Below are 25,781 nucleotides of genomic sequence, written 5' to 3'. Positions count from 1 at the left end.
CTTTTCACCACTTCTATTTACTAAGACCTTTTTGTTGTACCAATTCTTAATTTACCTGACTGTTACTGGACTGGTTGTTGTGGTCATTTCTTCTCACGTGCACAAGGGCCTGAAGGGCTCTGACCTGAAGGGGGAGACATAACACAGCGTACACCGTGTAATAAGTTGACGAGATAAATTAGACGATTTGTCCTTTCACACATGACCTCAGCTCTAAATCTTATATTACATATAATATAATATAATATAATATAATATAATATAATATAATATAATATAATATAATATAACAGACATCTCACTCAGGGTAACTGTTGGTCGTTACAGTCTTTACATTCAATGGAGGCAGAAACAAGAGAAACAACAGGTTAGAAATAAGATTAAGACACACTAAAAATCAGGACTACTGTTTCTCAGTAAAATTATCAGCATAATAACAGGACACAATGATTTGGAAAAAAATATTGTAATACATTTTCTGGAAATATTATATTATATACACAAACAGACAACATAACTTAAAAAAAAAAAAATTACATATATACAGTCTCTGATTAAATATCTATAGTAAAGCTGTCATAAATGAACTCTCTCTACTGTTTAAAACCCAGCTACAGTTTCACCTTCATAACCAAACCAAGATCTCCCTCAATAAAACATTTATCATTTTAAAGAAGTTGCCTTTTGCATGATCTTGAATGTAAGACTTTCCACTTGCAAAGAAAAGACAAAAACAAACTAAATATTACGTTCAAATAATGGTGTGATCAGTTTTATCTGTTCTTACATTACGGACACGGCCTTTGTTGTGTTTTTCGTAACAGAAAAGGCCTCCGCTTGCACTCGAGAAAGTGCAACTCGCTCATCAACTGCTTTGTGCCGGAATAAACCAAACGCTTTAAACGAACCCTCTGAGTGAATGATTCAATGACTCACTCGTTTAGACAATGCTTTGCTGCCACCTATGGGTGGTTTTGGTTTCATATTTTAAAGTATATCATTGAATAGATATAATGTGTAGATATAGTGGTAAATATAATGCATTTATAAATAGACTATTAGGAGTGAAATATGAAAGAATATTGTTAAATATAACAGACATAGTAAAGTAAAAGATTAAAGATAATAAAGTTATTGCAGTTGCATTGAATATATTTTCTCTTTTTTGTCTCTTTTTTTCTCGTTGGCACATGCACTATATGATAAACCCACATCTGCAATATTCCTCAGATGACAACAACCCTTTGTGAATGCTTTGTGAAAGTCTTTTACAGAAAGTGTTCGAGTGCCTTGTGTTCAGGAGTTTGTAGGCACTACATCTGTGACTCTGCTGTGCTGCCGTCGCTCCGCAGAGGTTTCTGTGAAAGTCAAAGGAAGAATGAAGAAGCTGAAGCCACAAACACAGCATTAAAACACTCGAACACACTCACTAGCGTACTGTACCTGACTGCTGTTGGACTGGCTGACACGGTATTCTTCTTTCTTCTTATGTGGACACATTCGGCCAAACAGATTGTAATACTCCGTCCTGACCTGAAGGGGGCGACACAACAGCTAAAGCAAATGATGTTTGACTAAATAGTAAATTACAGTTTCTGGCCAACCCCAATCGCTTGCATTCAGAATAGTGGTCGACCGATATGGATTTTACGATGAAATAAACACTGTAACTAGCAGTTCACCCAGTAATGTGATAAGTGATGTGCACACTGGGAATCATATCATACTTTCCATAAATAAAGAGCAGGTAATGCTAATTTTAAAGTGCACAGAGAATATGACATGAACATGATGTAGTGGCCATTTGGTAATAGCGCAGTTTTAAATCAAGGATTTAAAGATTACGCTTAAAACTGCGCTCAGACGCTGGTGTTCTTAGCGCTGTCAAAATAAAAGTACCATCGATGTCAAAATAAAAGCTGCTTCCGACACTTGTCAGTCAATCAGAAAAACATTGGTCAATCCCAATCACTTAAAAATGCCATATATTGGTCCTTGGAGATATATCGGTCAACCACTACTTCAGAACCCTTATGGCATGATTTGCATTTTGTGATCCGTTTGCATCCTTTTTTGGGGGGTGAACTGTCACTTCAAATCACTGAAATCCTGTGAGATACAAAACAAACCACTGTTACCAAACCTTCAGTGTGTTGAAGCCAATTCATCATGTGTTTTCTGCTGTCATGGTGTGTATAAGAACCTGTTTGGACAGCAGGCAGTGCATGATGAAGATGAGCGCCCCCTGGAGGCTGTTGAGGATGGTGAAGAGGTACAACATGACTTCAGTCCCGTTCTCCTGGAAGAGGAAGAAGCCAAAGACCCACGTCCCGCCGAGAACACACAACTGAGCCACTGCGGTCGCCGTAAAACTCCTACAGGGAAACACACACCCAATATAATTCATCAGAACTACTGAGATAAAACAAAATTAAAGACGGACACAAAAACTATAATAGTATATGAATGATAGTAAAATAATACACAAAATAATACACACACACACACCTGATCTGTTTGAGTTTGGAGAGGTCTGGATTGAGACTGGAGAATTTTTTTGCCAGTTTCCACACAGTGATGATGAAGAAGACACAGTTGAGGATGACGATGATGCAGACGGGTGTGAAAAAACTCAAAACAAAATAACGATCAAGAGAGAGCCAACAGCTGGAATGATAAATCAGTCACATGGTTACAAACACACACACAAAATAATTAATCCCTCTTTCCCTTTCCTATTCCCTTTGAAAACTAGATGTACCGCATGGCGGTACAAAATATGACCGCCGCTCAGGCCTGCACTGGCTTTCCACAAAAATAAATGACGTGGAGCAATTTGGCTGTATTGCGTGTTTATGTATATAAGTTGTATATTTTAAAAGACTGTCTGGAGTATTCCTGTGGATCATGGATAATTTAGAGTTTTGTAATTATTTGCCATTACTATTTAAGTTTTATATCAAAAGTCATTAGTTTAGACACTTAACATCCATAATGTGAAAACGTCACATCCATAACAGTGGTTAACAGTAAAAAGCGACTGAAGAGCCCTTGAGCAAGGCCCCTAACCCCTCACTGCTCCCCGAGCGCCGCTGTTGTTGCAGGCAGCTCACTGCGCCGAGATTAGTGTGTGCTTCACCTCACTGTGTGTTCACTGTGTGCTGAGTGTGTTTCACTAATTCACGGATTGGGATAAATGCAGAGACCAAATTTCCCTCACGGGATCAAAATAGTATATATACTTATACTTATACATAATGAAAAATCTGTGTGTTTTTTTTTTCAAAGGACCCTCCCATTCAATTTATACAAACCTCTACCAAACGGTTGAGGTGCCTGTTGATGGTAAAAGTCAGTTATCTGACTTTGGCATGGGTTTGTTGTGTTTTACTGAAATAAAAAACATTTTTTCCCCAAAAAAGTGGTTTTATCTTGTAGCCCTGGTCCCAGAGTTTTAAAAAAACAATGTTAACAAAATTAAACTCATTCCCACTGTACCTAGTAGAACACTTAAGTAAATGTCCCATTGAAATTAATGGGATTTTATGGATTTAGGTGAAGAAAGTGTACACATAATACATTTTGGTCTGTACCATGAAGAGAAAACTGATTCAACTATATAAACTATATATTTTCTGAAAGCGTAGACTCTCAGGATGTGATCTAACATGGCATGAAACATGTCCCACCCACGTCATTAGTATACTGCCCAAGCATAACACATTGGGTATTGGTAAATCGGGTATATGGCTGATACCTAAAAAAAGTAGTAGTATGTGCATGTCTGTCTGTGTGTGTGTTTGTATGTGTGTGTGTTTGTGTATGTGTGTGTCTGTGTGTGTCTGTGCGTGTATGTGTGCGTGCGTACATGTGTGTGCGCGTGTGTGTTTGTGTGTGTGTGTCTGTGCATGTGGATTTGTATGTGTGTGTATGGGTGTGTGTCTGTGCCTGTGGATGTCAGTGTGTGTGCATGCTTGCGTTTGTTTGTATTCCTGCATGTGTGTGTGTGACAGTATCATCCTAAACCAGCAACCCTTCGCTCAACAGCACCATCTACAGGCCGATGAGTGTACAGTCACTAAATGTGCACATAAATGAATTTATTTTATACCCCCCCATGGATGAAATTCTACGAAACTTAGCATACCCCCAGAGGATGTCAAGTTAATCACACACATGAAATATGGTGCAGTTCTGAACATCTCCACTGAAGATAGGGGCGATTAAAGCAGAATAATATTGCATTTTCATTTTTTATGGGAGGGGCGCAAATCACAAATGAGTGATTATGGGCTAGGTTGATGTGGGCCCTTAAGACCAACATACCATAAAAATTTCTTCATCCTCGGTGCCACGGTTCAGGTAGTTATTTAGGAAAAACTGCATTTTTTGGGTTTGGGGGGGCCCAGCGAGGGGGGGGAGTGGCCCTCGGGGACCAAACGAAATTTTTCCGTAAAAGTCTAGTGGGGCTACATGCCCACCAAATTTCATGTTCCCCGGTGTTTCGGTGTCCCTGGTATTGTTGACGAAAAATTCAGATGACGAAAAAAAAAAAAAAAAAAAAAACTTTGACAATCGATTATGGGCTAGGTTGATGTGGGCCCTTAAGACCAACATACCATAAAAATGTCTTCATCCTCGGTGCCACGGTTCAGGTAGTTATTTAGGAAAAACTGCATTTTTTGGGTTTGGGGGGGCCCAGCGCGGGGGGGGAGTGGCCCCCGGGGACCAAACGAAATTTTTCCGTAAAAGTCTAGTGGGGCTACATGCCCACCAAATTTCATGTTCCCCGGTGTTTCGGTGTCCCTGGTATCGTTGACGAAAAATTCACGGGGGCCCAGCGCGGGGGGGGGAGTGGCCCCCGGGGACCAAACGAAATTTTTCCGTAAAAGTCTAGTGGGGCTACATGCCCACCAAATTTCATGTTCCCCGGTGTTTCGGTGTCCCTGGTATCGTTGACGAAAAATTCACGGGGGGCCCAGCGCCGGGGGGGGGGAGTGGCCCCCGGGGACCAAACGAATTTTTTCCGTAAAAGTCTAGTGGGGCTACATGCCCACCAAATTTCATGTTCCCCGGTGTTTCGGTGTCCCTGGTATCGTTGACGAAAAATTCACGGGGGGCCCAGCGCGGGGGGGGGGTGGCCCCCGGGGACCAAACGAAATTTTTCCGTAAAAGTCTAGTGGGGCTACATGCCCACCAAATTTCATGTTCCCCGGTGTTTCGGTGTCCCTGGTATCGTTGACGAAAAATTCACGGGGGGCCCAGCGCGGGGGGGGAGTGGCCCCCGGGGACCAAACGAAATTTTTCTGTAAAAGTCTAGTAGACCAACATACCATAAAAATTTCTTCATCCTCGGTGCCACGGTTCAGGTAGTTATTTAGGAAAAACTGCATTTTTTGGGTTTGGGGGGGCCCAGCGTGGGGGGGGAGTGGCCCCCGGGGACCAAACGAAATTTTTCCGTAAAAGTCTAGTGGGGCTACATGCCCACCAAATTTCATGTTCCCCGGTGTTTCGGTGTCCCTGGTATCGTTGACGAAAAATTCACGGGGGGCCCAGCGCGGGGGGGGGAGTGGCCCCCGGGGACCAAACGAAATTTTTCTGTAAAAGTCTAGTAGACCAACATACCATAAATCAAATCAAATCAAGTATATTTGTATAGCGCTTTTCACAATACAGATTGTATCAAAGCAGCTTCACAGTATTAAAATAAAATAATACAACAAAGTTTGTTTCTAGTGGAATTTATTGATTGATAGAATAAAATTAAATATCCCCAACTGAGCAAGCCAAAGGCAATACCATAAAAATTTCTTCATCCTCGGTGCCACGGTTCAGGTAGTTATTTAGGAAAAACTGCATTTTTTGGGTTTGGGGGGGCCCAGCGCGGGGGGGGAGTGGCCCCCGGGGACCAAACGAAATTTTTCCGTAAAAGTCTAGTGGGGCTACATGCCCACCAAATTTCATGTTCCCCGGTGTTTCGGTGTCCCTGGTATCGTTGATGAAAAACTTCAGTAGATGACAAAAAAAAAAAAACTTTGACAATCCCTATATGACCGCTTTCGCTAGCTACGCTAGCAGCGGTCATAATTAATCATAGACTCGTGAATGATCTGATGCGTTGATGTTTGACCATGAAGTAGCTGAAGGAGAATTCTTCTGAACTATTGGAGATCAGGTGGTTGTTGATACCAAATATGTAAGGGTTAATGCCCGACGAGGTGTCCATTATCAGGTTTTAATGGACGACGGCGAGGCGTGAACCGGTTGCCTCCGCCGAAGTCCATTAAAACCTGATAATGGACACCTCGAAGGGCATTAACCCGCTTATACCATGGTTACTTACGAAAGAAAGAAATATTTAATCAATTAATAATACTTTAATGTGTTTTAGAGTAAAAATCGTGAGGGTTTTTATATATTAAGTCGAGCGCACTATTTAATATCTCCCGTATACAGGCGTTGCCAAGCAACGTCGCCACAGCGACCCGACCGCAGCAGTTGATCAGTGAGTTTGAGCCAGCGCAATCATTTAGAACTGTCATCAGGCAAACTGACGGGACGCCTTTCCTAAGTGTCCATTATCACTTTTAACGGACACCCTGCAGCCAATCAGAATCGAGTATTCACCCAGACCATGGTATAATAAAGGGTAACTCTCGCCGAAATGCAACCTAGGGTCTTTTTGTTAATCTACTCGAGGCAAACTTTCGTTAAAAGCATAATTAGAATGGAAACGCCACTTTTAAGTTTGACTGTATTTTCGTTTTAGGCTAAATGCCTTGTGAATGGGAGTGAATGGGGCACTTTTATGATAGCATCAAAAATCACTATTTTTAAAACATTAGAAGGCTCAGCACAACATGAAACTGTGCTGGAATTATCACCAGGGGCTCTACACATGAACTTGAGCATCGAGAACATTGTTTGTGTACAAAGAGTTTACTAAAAAGAAAGATTTTGAACAACTTGATACTATCATAAAAGTGCCCCATTCACAAGGCATTTTAACCTAAAACGAAAATACGATCAAACTTAAAAGTGCCGTTTCCAATCTAATTATGCTTTTAAACGAAAGTTTGCCTCGGGTAGATTAACAAATAGAGCCTAGGTTGCATTTTGGCGAGAGTTACGCTTTAATCTCTTGAATTTTGACTCTAGCTCACATTTAGTTCTAGTTCAGAATGACCTTTTTATCCGGAGTATTATTTAACCTATTAAATGATTATCTTTATGGCCAATGTATTTGCTATTCAGACAGGAAGTTGAGGAAATTTTTCAAAAGACTTTAGCTTAAATCACAGCCATGAACCTTGATTTAAATGATTTGTTTGCATTTAAGATGAGTAATCAATACTTTTGGTCCATTTCCCAAAGGAAAAGATAAATATAAGTGTTCATAATTGTCAAAACATTTAAACAGTCCACTAGCATATAGACCAAAAAGAGTGAGAAAAAAATTCACATTTTGATTAGTGGGGGTCTTTAACTATATATGTGCATAATTATTAGTTAATATTCTGATCATGTAACATATTTTACCAATTCCAAACCACATCAAACTTAAAGAGGTTCTTCACCACTGGCAAAATGGACTTTCAATAAAAAACAATTCTCAGGCAAGGCAGACTGTACCAGAAACAGAAGTGATGGATCTGTGCTGTGTGTAGGTGAATTTTCAGTTAAAAAGAAAATTTGTAAACGTTTTATGCAATTTAAATGGACTGCATTTATATGGACTGCATCCAATTTAATATGGACTAATAAACATAGTAAGAATTTATTAAGAGTATTATGACTAATGTAGTTTGGAATAGGTAAAATGTGCCTGGAAAAAAAATATGATCAGAATATCGACTTTCGAAAATATCGTCTAATAATTATGCATGTGCATTCAGACACACACACATAATTCTACAGAAACTTGCAGAAACTCACTGTCTTTGGGTGCCGTATCCCTTTGGGAAGGCGATGGCAGAGATAATGACGATGACGAGAGGGACTCCGTATCCCACCGCATACATGTAGAGATGTTTTACTGTGGTGTGAAACACCAGCACAACCATCCGGTAGAGCTGAACCCCCTCCAGCAGCATCCAGCAGAACGCAGACAAGAAGAAGAAATGAAGCAGCCCCGCCACAATCGCACACCCAACCTGAGAGAGAAACAGACATGTCAAATCAGCTCCTGTTTAATTACAATAACATTTTACATTTTGTGTTAAATAAGCCAGTGTTATTAGCCATTAACTAACACCAGTGTCTGAAGTGGTGTGAGAAGACCTCCGCATGGGCAGGGGCCAAATTAGTTAAGGGCAAGGGGGGGAGGATAGGGGTTCTGTAGAAATTGTGTTAGTATGTTACATATGTAACCTGAGATGTTCCCTTTCAGATGGGAACTTTGACACTGTGCCATGGTGTTGACATTATGGGAATGATAATACCCACACCACCATGCTAGGCTGTTAACTTTGGCTCAGGCAAATTCTGAAGGCAGAACGACCTGGATCATCCCTGAAGAACCTGAGATCCTGGGGGCGTATTACAGAAACGTTCTTTCTTAAGTCTCAAGTTAAGATCTGACAAGTTAATTTAGGATTTTTCACAAATTCATATTACAGAAGCAAATCTTAAGTTGATTTAGGGTTCTTATCCTATCTTACAAAATCTCATCTTATCTGTAGTTAGGAAATTTAAACCCCTCCACTGAGTTCGGTAATCAACTCTCTGGTCTGTTACCAAGCAACCAACGACACGCAAACAGCTGGTATGAAGTAAAACGGAAAAAATGGAAAATGGAAAAACAAAATAAGTGGTGCTTTTCATGAAGTAAAGTTTTGATAAGCTTGGTAGAAAGGGCAGAGCCTAATCTTTTTATTTCATAGAGTCTGTAATTATTTCGTCAAAGTGCAGCACATCATTTGGGTGTTCACAAAGTCTTTCGACCATCAAACATCTCTTGTATCATTAATACATGTGACGCCATTCTCAGACAGGGCTATTATTGTGTGATTTTTATAGTTGGCTTTCAAATAATTTTGAAGTTAGGCCACCATTGGGGTTGTCCTAAAGTTAAGACAGTTTTAGGATTTTTTTGTGGAGTTAGGATGCTTCTGTATTACCCTTTTCCTATCTGTAGTTAAGATAAGATTATGCACTTAAGAAAGTCATTTTGTAATAGCTTCTGTCCTAAATGAGGTCCTAACTGAAATTGCCATGGTTACAAAACAGATAAGATGAGATTCTAAAGTTAGGAACTTTCTGTAATGCGCCCCCTGGTGTTGAATCAATGTCCAAGCTATAACATTTTAAAAACGTGTGATGATGACCATCCTGCTGTAATAGACTAAGAGCTGAGAGGATTTACACCACTGGCCCGAACGGTGGACATAAATACTCAAAGGCCGGACCGGACATAGCAGGTGAAGAGTTTCTTGCTTCCACTATTCATGAGGCAGAGGAAAGAAAGCTTGCAAAACTATAGACTGACTATTTGGAGAAGGCACCTTAGCAATATAGTCCAGCCTGGGGTATAAAATAGCCTTGACCTTTCCAGGAGCAAATGGAACTCTTCTGTTATTGCCCTCCCAGGACAAGAGATAGGTCCCAAGAAGGAACTCACAGCTAACTGATAGGCTTTGCTGTCAGGGGAACAGTGGGTTAACTCCTTGGATGCAAACAGATCCACTTCCACTCTGCCGTATTTCCCTCATACCGACACCACCACTTGTGGATGGAGTTGCCATTCCCTGGGCCTCAGTCCCTGCCTCAACAGGATGTCTGCCCCCAGGTTTACATGTCCCAGATTATAAACTGCTCTCAGGGAGGGAAATTCAGTATTCAGTCTCTGCTCAGAACAGGATCTGCTGCGCCTGTCAGGAAAAAAAAGATGTAAACGTAACCCACCCTATGTAAGAAACTACCGTAGTGTTGTCTATGCAGACTAACACATGATAGCCCATCAACTGAACGGGAAAGTATTTCAATGCCAGAAATACCACCCTTATCTCGAGACAATTTATGTGCCACGAAAGATCCCTTCCCTTCCAAAATCCCTGAGCAGGGTGGCCCTGTGAGGGAAGCATCTATCATTAGAGTCTTGCAACAACAACACCATAAAATCAACCATACATCTATATAATTGAGCACACGAATTCCCTGGAGTCCCAGAAGAGCCAGAGCAGGATCAATGCACTAGTTTGTCAAGGCTAGGCTGAAAGGATTTTTTATTGTGTTTTGAAATGTATTGTGTTCTGGCCAAATCTCATCTGGAAATAAGTGTCCATTAGGTCTATTGCGGTGAACTGAGATGTTCCCTTTCAGATGGGAACTTTGACACTGTGCCATGGTGTTGACATTATGGGAATGATAATACCCACACCACCATGCTAGGCTGTTAACTTTGGCTCAGGCAAATTCTGAAGGCAGAACGACCTGGATCATCCCTGAAGAACCTGAGATCCTGGGGGCGTATTACAGAAACGTTCTTTCTTAAGTCTCAAGTTAAGATCTGACAAGTTAATTTAGGATTTTTCACAAATTCATATTACAGAAGCAAATCTTAAGTTGATTTAGGGTTCTTATCCTATCTTACAAAATCTCATCTTATCTGTAGTTAGGAAATTTAAACCCCTCCACACGAATTCCCTGGAGTCCCAGAAGAGCCAGAGCAGGATCAATGCACTAGTTTGTCAAGGCTAGGCTGAAAGGATTTTTTATTGTGTTTTGAAATGTATTGTGTTCTGGCCAAATCTCATCTGGAAATAAGTGTCCATTAGGTCTATTGTCACAAACCAATTCTTGGGTTGAAATTGAGACAATTTGAGTTTAAACTTCTTGCATCTTGACACTGTATGTCCTCAGAGTACAATTAAGGTCATGTGGATCCAAAACTGGATGCAGCCCCCAGTCTTTTTTGGGCACAATAAAGTACCAGCTAAGAAACCTGCCTATCTCACATGAAGATGTACAACTTCTATGAAGCCTTTCGCCAAGAGAGGATGCAGTTTTTGATTTAGGAATGTACCATGTTGTGGTATGTCCAGACCCTCCGCAAGAAGGTACCTAATATTAGGTCATCTAAACTGAGTCCAAACAAATGTTCCAAGTGTCCTGCCACTGCACTGCAGTGAATTACAGTTGTAAAGTAATATGGAATATGGAGCACAGGGACATCCGGTTATAAGCATTTTAAAAGGAAAGAAAAGTTCTGACATGAGGCCCATTTGAGCAACAGACAGGGTAATATTTATTATTTTCAAATAATTCATTCACGACCAACACTTGTTTTCTCATTCGAACACACCTGACTGTGAGTGCTGGAGATCCCGCAGAGGAAGACGAGGTCTGCGATGAAGAGGCACACGCTCAGATGAAGATGAATGCTGTTTCGGGTCCCTTGGATGGAGCGACAGAACCGAAACGTCAGGATACAGAGAAATAAACAGAGCAGAGACAGAACTAAACCCACACGCGTGATCAACACCAGCTCAAACGTGTCCTGGAGGAAAGGAAGAGCAAATGGACGTGTTAATATCATCATAATTTAGTCTCAAATCTGAAATATTTCATACATATACCTGGACAGGGTAGAGGGCCATGAGCAGAGCGAAACTACTGAGATGAGAGTAGGAACACATTGTATGAGTGTCATTAGACCACACCTTCTCACAGGCCTTCCCAGACCACGCCCCCACTGTCTCATTCCAGAAAACACAGGAATAAACCACACCCTCAGACTCCGCCCTCTCCTGAAGAAGGGAGAAGAAGAGTTTAGGAAATGAGGAACTAGACCTAGACACCTGCCTGAAAAGTGCCACGAGATCTCGTGATATTAAAACACAACAATATTTCTTGTCAAGTTGAAAAGCAGAGCAAAGAGGACATGGACAAAGCGCTGATAGACAAGACAGAGCATGACATAAAGCAAAGTCTCAGCTTTATGTAAACAGGTCACGTGCTGCGTTTGTCCAGTCAGTAACAGTGACACAGCAAATGTGCAAATAAGGACTTTAACCCTGGGTTTAGGAATGTGTTGTGTGAAACGGTAGCTTATGGAATAACCAAGATTAACTGTTAACCCCGGGTATAGTATGAGCAATGTGAAACGTGAATAAAGACAACCCAGGATTTCGTTTACCCAGGGTTTAGAATGACCCGGGGTTAACTATTTCAAATTTGCAAAGCCCTATTATGTACTTTAACAGTGTTGTTAAATAAAACTATATAATTACTTGCATTTGACACTTTATTTGAACCAAATGCTTCATTCTTATTATATATGTTATAATATATGTATTTTAAGTAATTCTAAAGACTTTTGTTCACATCATCATCATTTGCCTCTAGTCCTGTTTGGGACATAGGCCGTCAACAAGAGCTCTCCAATAGTTCCGGTCCTGGGCCAGTCTCTCCAGTTGTCCCCATGATAGTCCCATTTTCTTGGATTCTGCCTCCAAGTCGCGTTGCCAGGTTTTTCGGGGGCGGCCTCTTTTTCTCTTGCCTTGAGGGTTCCAGGTGAGCGCCTGTCTGGTGATGCTGTTAGCAGGTTTCCGGAGGGTATGGCCAATCCAGCGCCATCTTCTGTGGAGGATTTCTTTCTCTACAGGCTGCTGTCTGGTTCTCTCCCACAGTTCCCTGTTACTGATGGTAACTGGCCATCTGATTCGTAGTATTCGCCTGAGGCAGGTTGGTTGAGGCTTTTATTCTCCATGTTTCTGCTCAATATAGGAGTATTGGCTTCACAATGGTATTGAAGAGTTTGATCTTGGAGTGGATGGTTAGGGCACTGGAGTTCCATCCCTTCTTCAACTGCTGGAAAGCTGTTCTTGCCTTGCCGATATGCACTCATACATCTGCATCGGTACCTCCCTGCTTGTCAAAGATGCTGCCGAGGTAGGTGAAACTCTCCACCTCCTCCAGCGCTTCATCTTCCAGCTTGATGGGTGCTGTGTCGGCTGCGTTGACCTTGAGGACCTTGGTCTTCCCTTTGTGGATGTTCAGCCCAATGCGTAAGGAGTTCTCTGCCACAGTGTTGGTCTTCTCCTGCATCTGTTGCTGGGTGTGCAAGAGAAGTGCCAGGTCATCGGGCAAAGTCGCTGTTTCCATAGGGTCCACTGAATACCGTGCCTTCTCTGTGCTGTTGATGTCCTCATGACCCAGTCTATGGTAAGCAGAAACAGGAAAGGAGAAAGCAGGCACCCCTGTCTTACGCCAGTCCGCACTCGGAAGTTGTTCATGGCTTGGGTGCCGTGGATCACTCTGCAGGACAGTCCTTCGTGTGAGTTCCGGATGATATCGGTGATCTTTATGGGTACTCCATAATGTCGTAGAAGCTTCCAGAGTGTCTGCCTGTCCACACTGTCAAATGCTTTCTCATAGTCAATGAACAGATTGTTCACATAGGTCTAGTTTTATTTCCACAAAACACATCAGATTACTCGATTATTCGTCAAAATAATCGACCGAGTACTCAATTACCAAAAAAATTAGAAACACCCTTAGATTAGTTTCAAAATGTTACTGCATTATTTTGCATTTTGTGTCTTTCAGTCGAATAAAATACTATTTTTTCAGTCGTATATTTCATCATTGAAGATTTCATAAAAATAATGTTAAAATATCATCTTGTCTTTTTATCGTGAACCCAATATTGTGTATCCTCAAACTAAGTGTTTCATCACACCCCTAATAATTATAAATCATTAATACTAAAATGAGACTGGTAGAGCATCTTGGACCAGAAACAAACCAGCTACTTGCTGGTCATACCAGCTTAATGTAGTCATGCTGGTTTTTGGAACATAATATGGTGAACCAGCTAGAATCCAGCTTCAACCGGATTTTCAAACAGGGAATGCACATTTATTTGGTTTTTCATCTGTATCTATTAAACTGTTTATCTTCTTCACCTGCTCGTGTGTAAAGATGATCGTCACCGGCTCAGACAGCTGTTTGGTTTCTGGATTACTGACGACGACCGTCACCACCTTCGAGTTGAGCTGATAAGTGATGTTTCTCTCTCTATCGTCTGATCTCTCTCTGCTCATCGTGTCAAACTGATCGCTGGATGAGTTCATATCTTTAAAACTGACCAGCGCCACAAATGCAAAACCTAAAAGACAACAACATTTACATCGGGTCTTGAATGCACTGATGCTTTCATAAGTACATGCATATGTGTATTTGTACCTGGATATGATTTCCCTACAACTGTTTCCCAGCTGGTGTTGAAGAAGGCGGAGTCTGTGCTCAGAGTGACACGCCCACTGGGCGGAGCCTGACCCCGCCTGACTGCAACCTCAGCAACTGTGATTCACATGATCATACAGAACAACTGCTTTCAGTATTTCCAGTACTCAATATCGGTTTCATTTTATGCACATTTGAAACTCAGTATTTCCATTCAGTAACACAATGAGATAATGTGTAAACTGTAAATGTTTGTGTCTCACAGGTGTTGTGCGTCTCTGTCCTGGTCACAGGCTCTTTAAGCTGAGGTCCGATCAGACGCATGCTGTTCTCCACCGTGAACAGAAACTGACTCAACGTCTCGCCATCAGCGATGTTCCCATCCGACAGCAGATCGTCGGTGGAATTGCAAAAGTTCTGTGAAATGAATTTCATTCAGCCACTGTGCAAGTGCATGTACACAAACTACTATGAGAATATATCATGCAGTGTGTGTTTAACCTCAAGTAACTCCTCCCCGGTGAAATGTTCTCCCTGTGTGTTATTCAGAGACTCACAGCTATTCTTCAACAGTGACATCAAATGCTTCAACTGAAAGAAGACAGAAATCAAATTCTATAGACATCTTTAATGTTAAATGTTACGTTTTCTCGTAATAATCACACACCAAATGTGCGTACACCACTGATCTATATAAGTGCCGCTCACATAAAGCCGGTTCTCAAACCGATCCTGAGTACCAAATTGACTAGTTTTTCATGGCCCATTGCATTAAACGGTCAAATACATACAAAATATTGTAAAAATGTCTGTGTTGGCGAGAGTAAACGCAGTTTTGGAACATAAATATTTGAGAAAAAAAACCCATGCTGTGTAACAGTATATTGGATCCGTGCTTTAGTGACAGCAGCCTAATATTGAATATTCCTGCTGCGGCCTGTCATGTTAATCAAAGAACAAGAGACAAAGAAAAATCACTGAATAACTTTTAATTTAATTGTAAGCACTAATCTGTATTTCATTTTTACAGTGAAGACTATCCATGCAGTGTTATTTAACATTTGGTCTTTTTGACGTTAAGTCGACGTGAGAGGACGCTGGCGTGTCTGTCGCTGCTTCTCATGCTCACAAACAAAAACGCACAACTCCAGCTACTCTGCGATTCTACTCCTGCTGCTTCATTAAGCTGGTTTATACGTCACACTACTAGTTGGATTAACTTTCTCACACTCTGCAACTTTTTCGCTGTGTGCTTTGGTTATGCTACAGGATCTGCTAAACCAGTGTTTTTTCCAGCGGCTACGCTACCTTGCAGAGTGGTAGACAGGCTACTTTTCAACCTTGGCTTTATTCTGACGATTCCCAAACTGCCAACAGCTGTAATTACCTCTGACAACGGCTTGATCCTCCACAGTATTCTCTGTTGAAGCTTGGCCATGATTCTCTGGTGGATGGTCTGCGGCTTGTAAGCTAATGCTAGCTAGCGTTGGGCAAGCTAGCGGTCTCCTCTGGCATCATGGCTTTCCTAAGGTACTGCGCTTTGGAACTCAAGAATCTCAACTCGCACATCGTACCGAGTAACGTTAGCCTTGAGGTTAAATCTCTCCATCTCTTACGTCGCTCCCCCTATGTGTACAGACATCCCAGTCGCGCATACACTTATTTAACCTACAGCCCGAACGGTCTGTTGATGTCATTCCTCATGCCAATACATCTGTCCTTAAGTCTGTCTCATTTATGCTGCTGAACACTTGCTCACTAAATAATAAAGCGCCACTCATACATGACATTATAACTGACAGGAAACTGGATTTTCTGTGTCTGACTGAAACTTGGCAGAACCAAATGGACTTTCTTGCGCTTAACCAAGCTACCCCCCAAGGCTATAGTTAGTAATGTTTATGCTGCAGAATTTTGTCACTACTGGACTGCTTTAATTTTACACAAGATGTCAATGGCCCTACAGGTCATACACTGGACCTGGTATGCTCCTCGGGTATAACCCCAACCCATCTACAAACTATTGACCTAGCTATTTCTGATCACCTTGCTGTTATGTTCTCTGTTTCTGTGCACACACACAGGAAGTGTGTGAAAAGGATCATTGCATATCGAAACATCAAACAAATGGGCATACATAAATTATTATACACTCTTGCAGGCCATCTTATCAGCTATCCCCCAAACTGTACAGTTGATGACTTGGTTAATCATTACAACCTGGCCCTGTCACGTAGTCTGGATTCTGTTGTCCCCCTCATCACTCGATCTGTCTCCTTCTCCTGTCCTGCTCCCTGGTTCACTGCTGAACTCCGCCTCATGAAGGCCACAGGGCGGAGGATGTAGAGGTGCTATAAAAAATCTGGCCTCACTGTCCACCAGGTAGGCTACAACAACCATGTTAAGAGCTACAAAGATGCTCTCTCCAAGGCGAAAAATAACTATTACTCTACACTCATTGGCAACCAACAACATCATGCTAAACAGCTTTTTCCCACTATCAACTGCCTACTCTGCCCACCTGACCCTCCTCAACCATCTGACGCTGCTGGCCTATGCTCCAGATTCCTGGATTTCTTCCAGAAAAAGGTAGAAACCATCCACCAACAACTGCAGCTGTCCAGCTCCTCTCACCCAAGCACACTACCGCTGCTTGACACAAACTCTTCAGCTGTCTTCACACCGCAGGACTGCCTCTCCTCTTTCTCCCCGCTCAAAACAGCTCAAGTTCTTGAGCTTGTGTCAAAAGCAAAGGCCACGACCAGCAAAAAGGATCCAATGCCGACTGCCTTGGTTAAGGCATGTCTTCCAACTCTGGGTCCCACACTGGTCGACATCATCAACACCTCGCTGTCTTCTGGGGTGGTCCCCACCAGCTCTACTGCGGTGATCCCTACACTTAAAAAACCAGGCCTGAAACAAGATGATCCAAACCACTACCGCCCAATCTCCAACCTACCTTTCATACAGCACAACCTCTACGAGCCATTTCAATCTGGTTTCAGGACACATCATAGCACAGAAACTGCCCTCATCCAAATCACAAATGACCTTCTCATGGCAGCTGACTCTGGCCATGTCAGCATCTTAATTCTTCTTGACCTCTCTGCAGCCTTCGATACAGTCTCCCAATCCATTCGCCTCTCTGAACTCATTGGCCTCACTGGTACTGTGTATTCCTGGTTTAAATCCTATCTCACCAACAGGCAACAATACACCACCCTTAAGGGCATTTGCTCTGAACTTGCGCCAGTCTTACATGGCGTGCCTCAAGGATCGGTGCTTGGCCCACTACTATTTAATATTTACATGCTACCTCTTGGGATGATCATCCGGAAACATGGATTACACTTCCACTGCCACGCTGATGACACCCAGCTCTACATCAGTACTAAGCCTTCTACTCCTCTTCCACCAGTGCCACTTATCAACTGCCTGAAGGACATAAAACACTGGCTGGACAGTAACCTTCTCAAACTGAACAAAGACAAAACAGAACTCATGGTGTTTGACCCGCTGGCACTTCTTAAAAATGTTGATGACATCATACTGGATGTGGATGGCTGCTCAATCTCTGCATCTCCTCAAGTACGCAACCTAGGCGTCATCATGGACTCCACTCTCTCCTTCCAACAACACATTAAAACACTACTAAAATTGTCTTTTACTATCTTAAGAACATCTCCGGACTCCAACAGTGCCTCTCCAACTCTATAGCTGAGACCCTCATCCACTCCTTCATCACCTCCCGACTTGACTATTGTAACGGTATCCTGTTCGGTCTGCCCAGCAAGGCTACAGACAGACTCCAGTATGTACAGAACTCTGCGGCTAGGATGCTCACCCACACAAAACTTGGACTTCACATTACTCCCATGATCCTGATGAAGCTTCACTGGCTGCCAGTTAAGTCCCAGATCAAATATAAAATCCTCCTCCTGACGTATAAATCTCTCCATGGACTTGCACCCCAGTGCATTACTGATCTACTCTATCCCTACACTCAGTCACGGTCCCTGCGGTCCTCTGACAAGGACCTGCTCGCTGTCCCTAAGTCCAGGCTCCGGACACTTGGCGATAAAGCCTTCTGTGTTGGTGAACCGTCACTCTAGAACAAGCTTCCTCTTGACATCCGCTCTGCCTCCTCTCTAATAACCTTTAAAAACCAGCTTAAAACACACCTCTTCACTGAGGCCTATGGGCTTTAGCTCCCCTGGCTTCACACCTCTCTCTTCTTATCCCCCTCCCCTTTCTCTTGTTGTTTGTTAAGCGTCCTTGGGTTCTGTGAAAGGCGCTATATAAATTAAAGTTATTATTATTATTATTTGATTACTTTATTTAAATTTATTTTATTTATTTATTTATGTAGTATTTCTTACCAGAATACTACTGTTAGACCCACCTGAAAAAAAAAAAAAAAAAATTTCATTTGTCTCTTTATTCTATTGTCTTTATTTGTGCTATTGTTTGCAATTTGTTTATTTGTTCTTATTTTATTACTGACTGTTTACTTGTTTTTTTTGAGAATTTAGTACAAAGTTTAAAATAAAGCTTACCTGTGCAGTGTGTGTAATCAAAATTTCAAACAATTATGAGATAATAATAAAAAAAAACCTATATGGCAGTTTTTTCCCTGTGGTATCGAAAATATTATCGAATATCGATAATTTTCAAGGTATCGTATCAAAGTTAGAAATTCCAGTATCTTGACAATTCTAGTTTAAAGAATGTTTTTTTTCTCCACAAAGAAATGAGAACACATATCAAATATGAATAATACTGTATATGAACATGAAATGCTATTTTAAGAATGTTTTATCTTAACATAACAAAATAATATTAATAATATAATTATAACAATCATAATAAGCAGAAGTACACATTCTACCTTCTTCGGTGTGTGTTCTGCATCAGGCTGAGGTTTAAACTGATCACAGTCCATTTCTGTGCACAACAACAGGAAAGATCAAAATAACTAAAAAGACTATATTGCACTGATTAACTTCTACAAGATTCTCGTTAGCTGCTGCATAATGAACAGAGCAATCTCCCCGCTGTAATGCTCACCGATGCATTTTGACTGGTTGTTGCCGTAGTTGCTGTAACCCGGGTCACATTCGCAGATGAAGCTGCCTGGATGATTTCTGCACACTGCGTTTGTGCCGCAAACATCTGGATCTTTACACTCATCGATGTCTGTGTGAGAGAGAGAGAGAAAAGATGGGGTGAGAGAACATTATTAGAATATTAATAATATTTGAATTAATGTCATTTTAAAGTGCTCTTATTATGCCCTTTTATGAAGTCTTGATTTTGTTTTTGGGGTGTACTAGAATATGCTTTCATGTTTGAGTGTTCAAAAAACACACTATTTTTCATATATTTTACATTATTACAGCACCTCTCTCCCTAGTCTGTCTCTAATGTGTCTTTAGTTCCTGTTTCCATGAAGCCCCTCCTTCCGAAATACAAAATGTGCTGTGATTGGTTAGCTGGCCCAGTGTGTTGTGATTGGCAGCGCTTGTTCGGGAAATTTCACGCCCCTTACTATAACCGAGAGTTTCATCTGCTCAGGTGTAAATATTAACCCTTTAACTGTCACCCCCCCTTTTTTCGCACAGACAAAAAAAAATCACTATACAAACTTAAATGGTTGTAATTCAAGAATGCTTTGGAATATAGACATATGGTTGGTCTTGTTTTTAAGAAGACATTTGCCAGATTATTGTAGAAGTGAAATAAATTATGAAAGTGAAACAGAAAAAAAGTTATATAAGTTTGAGTTTATAAAAATATATAATGTAAAAATATAATTATTTATATTTTATATAAAATATATACATTACAAAATATATTTTACTCTAAAACTGCTAGAAAATTAAAGCCAAAAATTGTTAAAGCCTAAACAAGTTGTGTTCCAAATTTTAGGTTGATATCTCAAAAAATGAGCTTTCAGTAAGATTTTATTTGGGCGCAGTACCAAACTTTTTCACTAGATGGACAGCCAGCTTCCTTACTGACCATATAAGGGCGCCTCCATTTTCATATATGTTTTGAGTGATCTGAACCATGTATTTCCATAATTTCATGCAATTTATGAAGTATACATCCTATTCAGAAATAGTATGGGTTTTTTGGCAGTATTTGATTTGATTTCAACCTCTAATAAACATAAAAAGCTCACATATGTGCGTTATAGCTCGCTGCCGCTGCATGCCGCATCACAAATCGAGAATCCATAATATTTTTCTTTATATTCTAAACATTTTCAGACCTTTTTTTCTCATAAAATTTAATTGGTGTTATCTTTGGAACTCTTGGCATGAAAACAAATTTCACTTTCAATTTCAAACCAATTCAAGCCTGATTCAGACTTAAGAATGTTAACAAACAAGAGGATGAACGTTATTCTGAATGTTAACGTCCAGAACGGATTTCATGCACGGATTTATAATGTATAATTTTCTTATACATTTTTAGATACGATGTTATACACCATTTCATCATGATATTTATCGGAAAACTCTGGTAATACAAACAGTAATCGATCACAAAACCATGGTTAATATTCCTAAAGGGTCTTACAAAGCGAGAGCTTAAACACCATGTCAACAACACTAATGTTGGCTAGCATGCGAACAGCTTTGCCTTTTGTTTACATTGTAGCAACAACATAAAACTTATAATTGGAACTGTAAATAGAAAACACAACTACAAATAATAAGACATACTTGCAATTTGTGATCCACAAACAACAGATTGTCCCGAAAAAGTGGGAACTGCTCCGTTTCAGGAGAAGAGTTTGTGCGTAGCCTGCATTGTAGTCTCTTATAGTTTCTGGAAGCTGTTCTCCGTAAAATGTGCAGCACACAGATAAACGTTTGGGTTATATAATGTTTAGGAACAGTGTTTAAAATCAACTGTTTTAACCACTCTCGTCAGCCTTAGGAAGATCAAATGAGTTTTGGAAACGGGGTGGACACAACAGTGTCTCTTTGACATAGCGACACCACAGTCTTCTCTAATGCAGCTCAACCAGGCCTCGCACCTTTTTGGGGTTTTACGTGGGCGGGATTATTTAAATGAGTAGCATTGTGACTTCACAAAGCCCGTAAAAAAGCGTACAAACGAGTAGTCCGTTGTAGTTCTTGGAAAGTGGATTCTGTTAAATAAAATATCTCCCTTTGGGGTGGACTTTGAGCTTTGTAACCTTGCAGATCTTTTTTATGATCAAACAGCAACATTACACACTAACTAAAGTTGAATAAGTGTAAAAGCATAATAAGACGTATAGCGTAATATAGCATAATAGGATAAAAGGCACCTTCACATTTTGATTCAGAGCCAGTTGAGTTCCGAAAGTCCATCTCAGTTGAGCTCAGCATGTCTTTTTCATCATCTCTCTCAATATACATATCAGTTGTGTTCTGAAAGTCCATAATATCAGTTGTTGTATGCAAGTCCATAATATCAGTTGTGGTATGCAAGTCCATAATATCAGTTATGGTATGCAAGTCCATAATATCAGTTGTGGTATGCAAGTCCATAATATCAGTTGTGGTATGCAAGTCCATAATATCAGTTATGGAATGCAAGTCCATAATATCAGTTATGGAATGCAAGTCCATAATATCAGTTGTGGTATGCAAGTCCATTTCACCATCTCTCTGAATCTCCATTTCATCCCCCCAATCAAACTCATCATCATCAGGTAAGCCCCAGAAGTCCAATTTAGGATAGTCCTCATCAGCTAAATAGTCATCAGGTGAATTCAGAACAAACATATCAGTTGTGTTCTCAAACTCCACATCACCAGAGCCGGAAAATGTTTTATCGGCACACTTGTTTATATCTGACAGGAAAGAAAGAGCATTTGCATGAATTATTGTTTTAGAACAAATTATATAATTATAATTTAAGCAAAGACATAAAGCCAAAATGATGAACTGCAAATATTGTTTCTTTTATGATCAAATGCTTTTACAATGTTTTGTAAGTCATTTTGGAGTGTCTGCTAAAAATAAAAAAGGGTACCATCACATTCTGCTTCAGAGCCAGTTGAGCTCTCCAAATCCATATTGCCAGAACCGGAAAATTCATTCTCGGGACACTTGTTTATATCTGACAGGAGGGAAAGAAAGCAGTTGGCAAATTATGAACTGCAAATATTGTGTCTTTAATTATCAAATGCGTTTATGTTTTGTAAAAAAACAGGATTAAAGTTTCTACTAAATGAATATGGTGGACTCCTCAATCCTCTATAATACCTGTACACTGGGTTGGGACGCTCATTATGAACCCTTGAACACAGGCGCAGGAGTAACTTCCATGTGTATTGACACACTCGGAGTGATCGCCACACACACTCGGAGAAGTTGCACACTCATCCTCATCTGAACAACAGACAGACAGAGGAGTGGATTGAGGAAGGAAACATGTCAATATAAAGTTAAAAAGACTACAACTACAGTGACACATACCGCTTTTTAATGTGCAGACCATTAAAAACTTCATTAGTTGAACTGTTCATTTTAAAAAAAAATCTTTAATCAAACCACGAGGTCATAATTACCAACACATTTCATTTGAACAAGTTTAAATCCAATGAGACATCCACTACATGACGGCAGAAAGAGACCTGGGAAGAGAAATAAAAAAATACAGTGATAGTAAAAACTTTGTGAGAGTTTTTTTTAGCTATAATTTTTACGTATGGTTAACATCATTAAATGTGTGCAATTTGCAGCCAAATCGCATTTGATGAGACAAACGTTATTAATCCGACTAAGCATATTGTGGAAAAACATACAAAAATGCCCTTTTTTATTCCACAGGAATTTGCGGTTTCGTGCGTTCTTACAATTTAAAAGTTAACAGTCATATCCCTCAGCGATTCATATTGGTTTTGATTTCTTAAATTCATTTGTAAGTTTTTCAAATTTAAAATTTGTAAGTGATAAGATATTGCAAATTTTAGCCTCTTCCAAATATTTACTGCATTTTTAACGTTTGTTAAACTTCGGTGTTAATCTGCATACCATGTAGTTTAGTTCAGATGTTAAAGACAACCTGTAGGCTACTGATTTATTGCGAATGTGAAATTGTAATTTTGAGTGGCATATTTTGAATACGAAGCTATATTTTGTTTTCTGTTGTAGGCTATACCTGTATGAGACAGAGGAAATTGTAAAACATTGAGCCTCATGGCTGTAAATAAAAACTCATATCATATTCGTAGCTAATTTGGCTTCTGGTGACAAAATATTTTCTGAAATAATTGATGCAGCATGTCATAAAAGCTGCAGAGAGAGCTAACTTGTATTTAATATATTCCCCTACAGACAGTAGGTCCTCCAGACCTTCGGGATCGCGAGCATGTGCTGGACTCATGTGGGTAGTCAAAAAAAACAAAACTCTTTTGTGCACTAGCCTATTTCACAATCATTTCCACATTGTAATTTTTTCTTACACTGGGGCGATTTCTGGGTGTGTTGGTGTATTAGAAAGAAACTGATTGTGATATTGTGTTAACCCATGAGACCCCCTGAAAGCCTCAAAAGCAAAATTTGAAGGGGGTCTCAAATTTTACTGAAAAAAACACCTACTGAAATGTGAACACGTTTTCTACTCTGTCTTTTTAATAGTATCTGGCAACCATCCGCGCATGCGCGCTTTCTACACTTCTGAAGAAGCGCGGATGATCTGAAAACACAGACAAGTGTGCTGGAGTGCCGCGATCTTCATTTGAGATTTTCTACTTAAATTAAAGTGTCATTCAGTCGGTTTCCGTTCTGTCACGAGCAGCTTGGGCTGTTTGTGCGACTAAATCTGCCAACAAAATGCAGGCTGATATTGTCACACCACGATCATTCTGCAGGCTCTCATTTGCAAGTGCACTGATTGCGTGCCAGTCTCTGATAGGCTATACCTGACATGCATTAAGTTTATTGCTCTTGTAAGTGCGCCAGATGTGCCAATTATTGTCATGTCTGCATTGTAATGCACAACTTTGCCTCTCCTTGTTATAAAACAATGTGCATCCAAACAACTTTAGCCAATGTAACCTCCTATGTCAGTGTTGCTTTACGAATACTATAGCATATGATATTGCATTTGTGTTTGTTTGAAATGTAACATCTATGCAAAATAATCCTTGAATAATTTCTTAAGGCCATTCCCGTTTTGAATATGTGATTTGTGTATTGTCAACAATAAGCATAAACATTCTGCATTTCCATTTTGTAGTGTGGATCATTCATTGCGACATTTAAACTGATTCTCATGTTTAAGAATCTGTTTTCTGATTAAATACTTTATGCCACTGCCCACTGACATGCTTTTAAAGCTACTGTTGTCCATTTTTTTGGCCTTCAAAACACCTTAAAATGCACATGTCGAGATCAGGAAAATCTAAATTTTCTCGGGGGAGCATTCCCCCCATCCCCCCTACCAAGATAATTTCTGGGACCTCTGTAATTATACAACTCTAGCTGCGTCGGTCCTGCACCCAGTTAAGACAGTGATGCAGTGATCCCTTAAAGTTGTCCAATTTTCATGTGTGGATAGACTAAGGGAAAAGTCACTCAAAATTCATAATTATTTAGTTGTCTCTTCCTGTAGTCTGTGGGCCAGTATTAATTCCAAAAACTGCTCCTCTTCTGTGGCTAATATTAATTTCATAATGATCCTTTCTCCCTGGTCAAGCAGCAAAAGTTAAGTGATAATGTGCAAATACTACTGGCCCATTTTGGGGTGAACTAATATGCAAGACTAGTCTGTCACTGTTTATAACACAGAGCGTTCATCCGCAATTAAGAGTATACCCACTTCTCCAGGCACCACGGGATGATCAAAAATTGTTAAGTGTGTGCATGTGTGTGTTGTCATGTAGGCTATAGACTGATTGTCTTGGCTTGCATCCATGAAATGTTGTAATGTTATAGGCCTACTGCATATTGAGAAAATTTAGATCAGTATTGCGCAACAATCGGGAGACGGGGACCCCCCCGAATATTGACGGGTATTTTGTACACTGGTTGTGAATAATATCCTCAAAGTCTCTCTGGTTTCAAGTTTCTAACTACAGAAATCATTGATCTTAAAGAAGAAGTCTTGTTTAACACAGACAGGCACAGTTCTGTACTAGTGGTCTTTGACACATGTTCCCAGCTGCTGTCTGACTACTAATCCAAATAAAGTGCGTCAGAAATACACTCCAGATGTGAACAGAGTAAAACAATATAGGCTACTCACCCAAAAGAAGTTTCCATTTCAGCTCCATGTTCAAAAACAGTTAGGGACCGTTCGGCACTTATGGAATGGACCACCGGAGGAAAATAGGGGAGGGTCTTGTCTTTTTATTCTATGTTGAGGGGAGGGTCTTGTATTTTATTCTTTGTTGAGGGGAGGGTCTTGTCTTTTTATTCTTTGTTGAGGGGAGGGTCTTGTCTTTTATTCTTTGTTGAGGGGAGGGTCTTGTCTTTTTATTCTTTGTTGAGGGGAGGGTCTTGTCTTTTTATTCTTTGTTGAGGGGAGGGTCTTGTCTTTTATTCTTTGTTGAGGGGAGGGTCTTGTCTTTTTATTCTTTGTTGAGG

At 40.4% G+C, this 25,781-nt stretch overlaps 1 protein-coding gene across 1 annotated transcript; it reads right to left on the bottom strand.

Annotated features, from left to right (window-relative positions):
- Window positions 1–452: 452 nt before the first annotated feature.
- LOC311073007 (adhesion G protein-coupled receptor E3-like) lies at window positions 453–25,557 on the bottom strand. The gene is made up of 18 exons (XM_084098394.1): window positions 25,441–25,557; window positions 22,760–22,825; window positions 22,455–22,580; window positions 22,222–22,308; window positions 21,512–22,039; window positions 19,255–19,383; window positions 19,076–19,131; window positions 14,689–14,778; window positions 14,451–14,604; window positions 14,188–14,304; window positions 13,908–14,110; window positions 11,577–11,747; window positions 11,303–11,497; window positions 7,936–8,153; window positions 2,509–2,667; window positions 2,204–2,375; window positions 1,444–1,533; window positions 453–1,358 (listed from the first exon to the last, which is right to left on the bottom strand). The coding sequence occupies exons 1-18, from the start codon at window positions 25,466–25,468 to the stop codon at window positions 1,314–1,316; spliced, it is 2,634 nt and encodes an 877-aa protein (XP_083954520.1). The 5' UTR covers window positions 25,469–25,557; the 3' UTR covers window positions 453–1,313.
- Window positions 25,558–25,781: the final 224 nt, after the last annotated feature.

Source organism: Abramis brama, assembly GCF_963993115.1.
Source record: "Abramis brama genome assembly, chromosome: 2".
In the NCBI taxonomy this organism is placed as follows: Eukaryota; Metazoa; Chordata; class Actinopteri; order Cypriniformes; family Leuciscidae; genus Abramis; species Abramis brama.
This window is presented reverse-complemented; position numbering and strand designations above follow the sequence as displayed.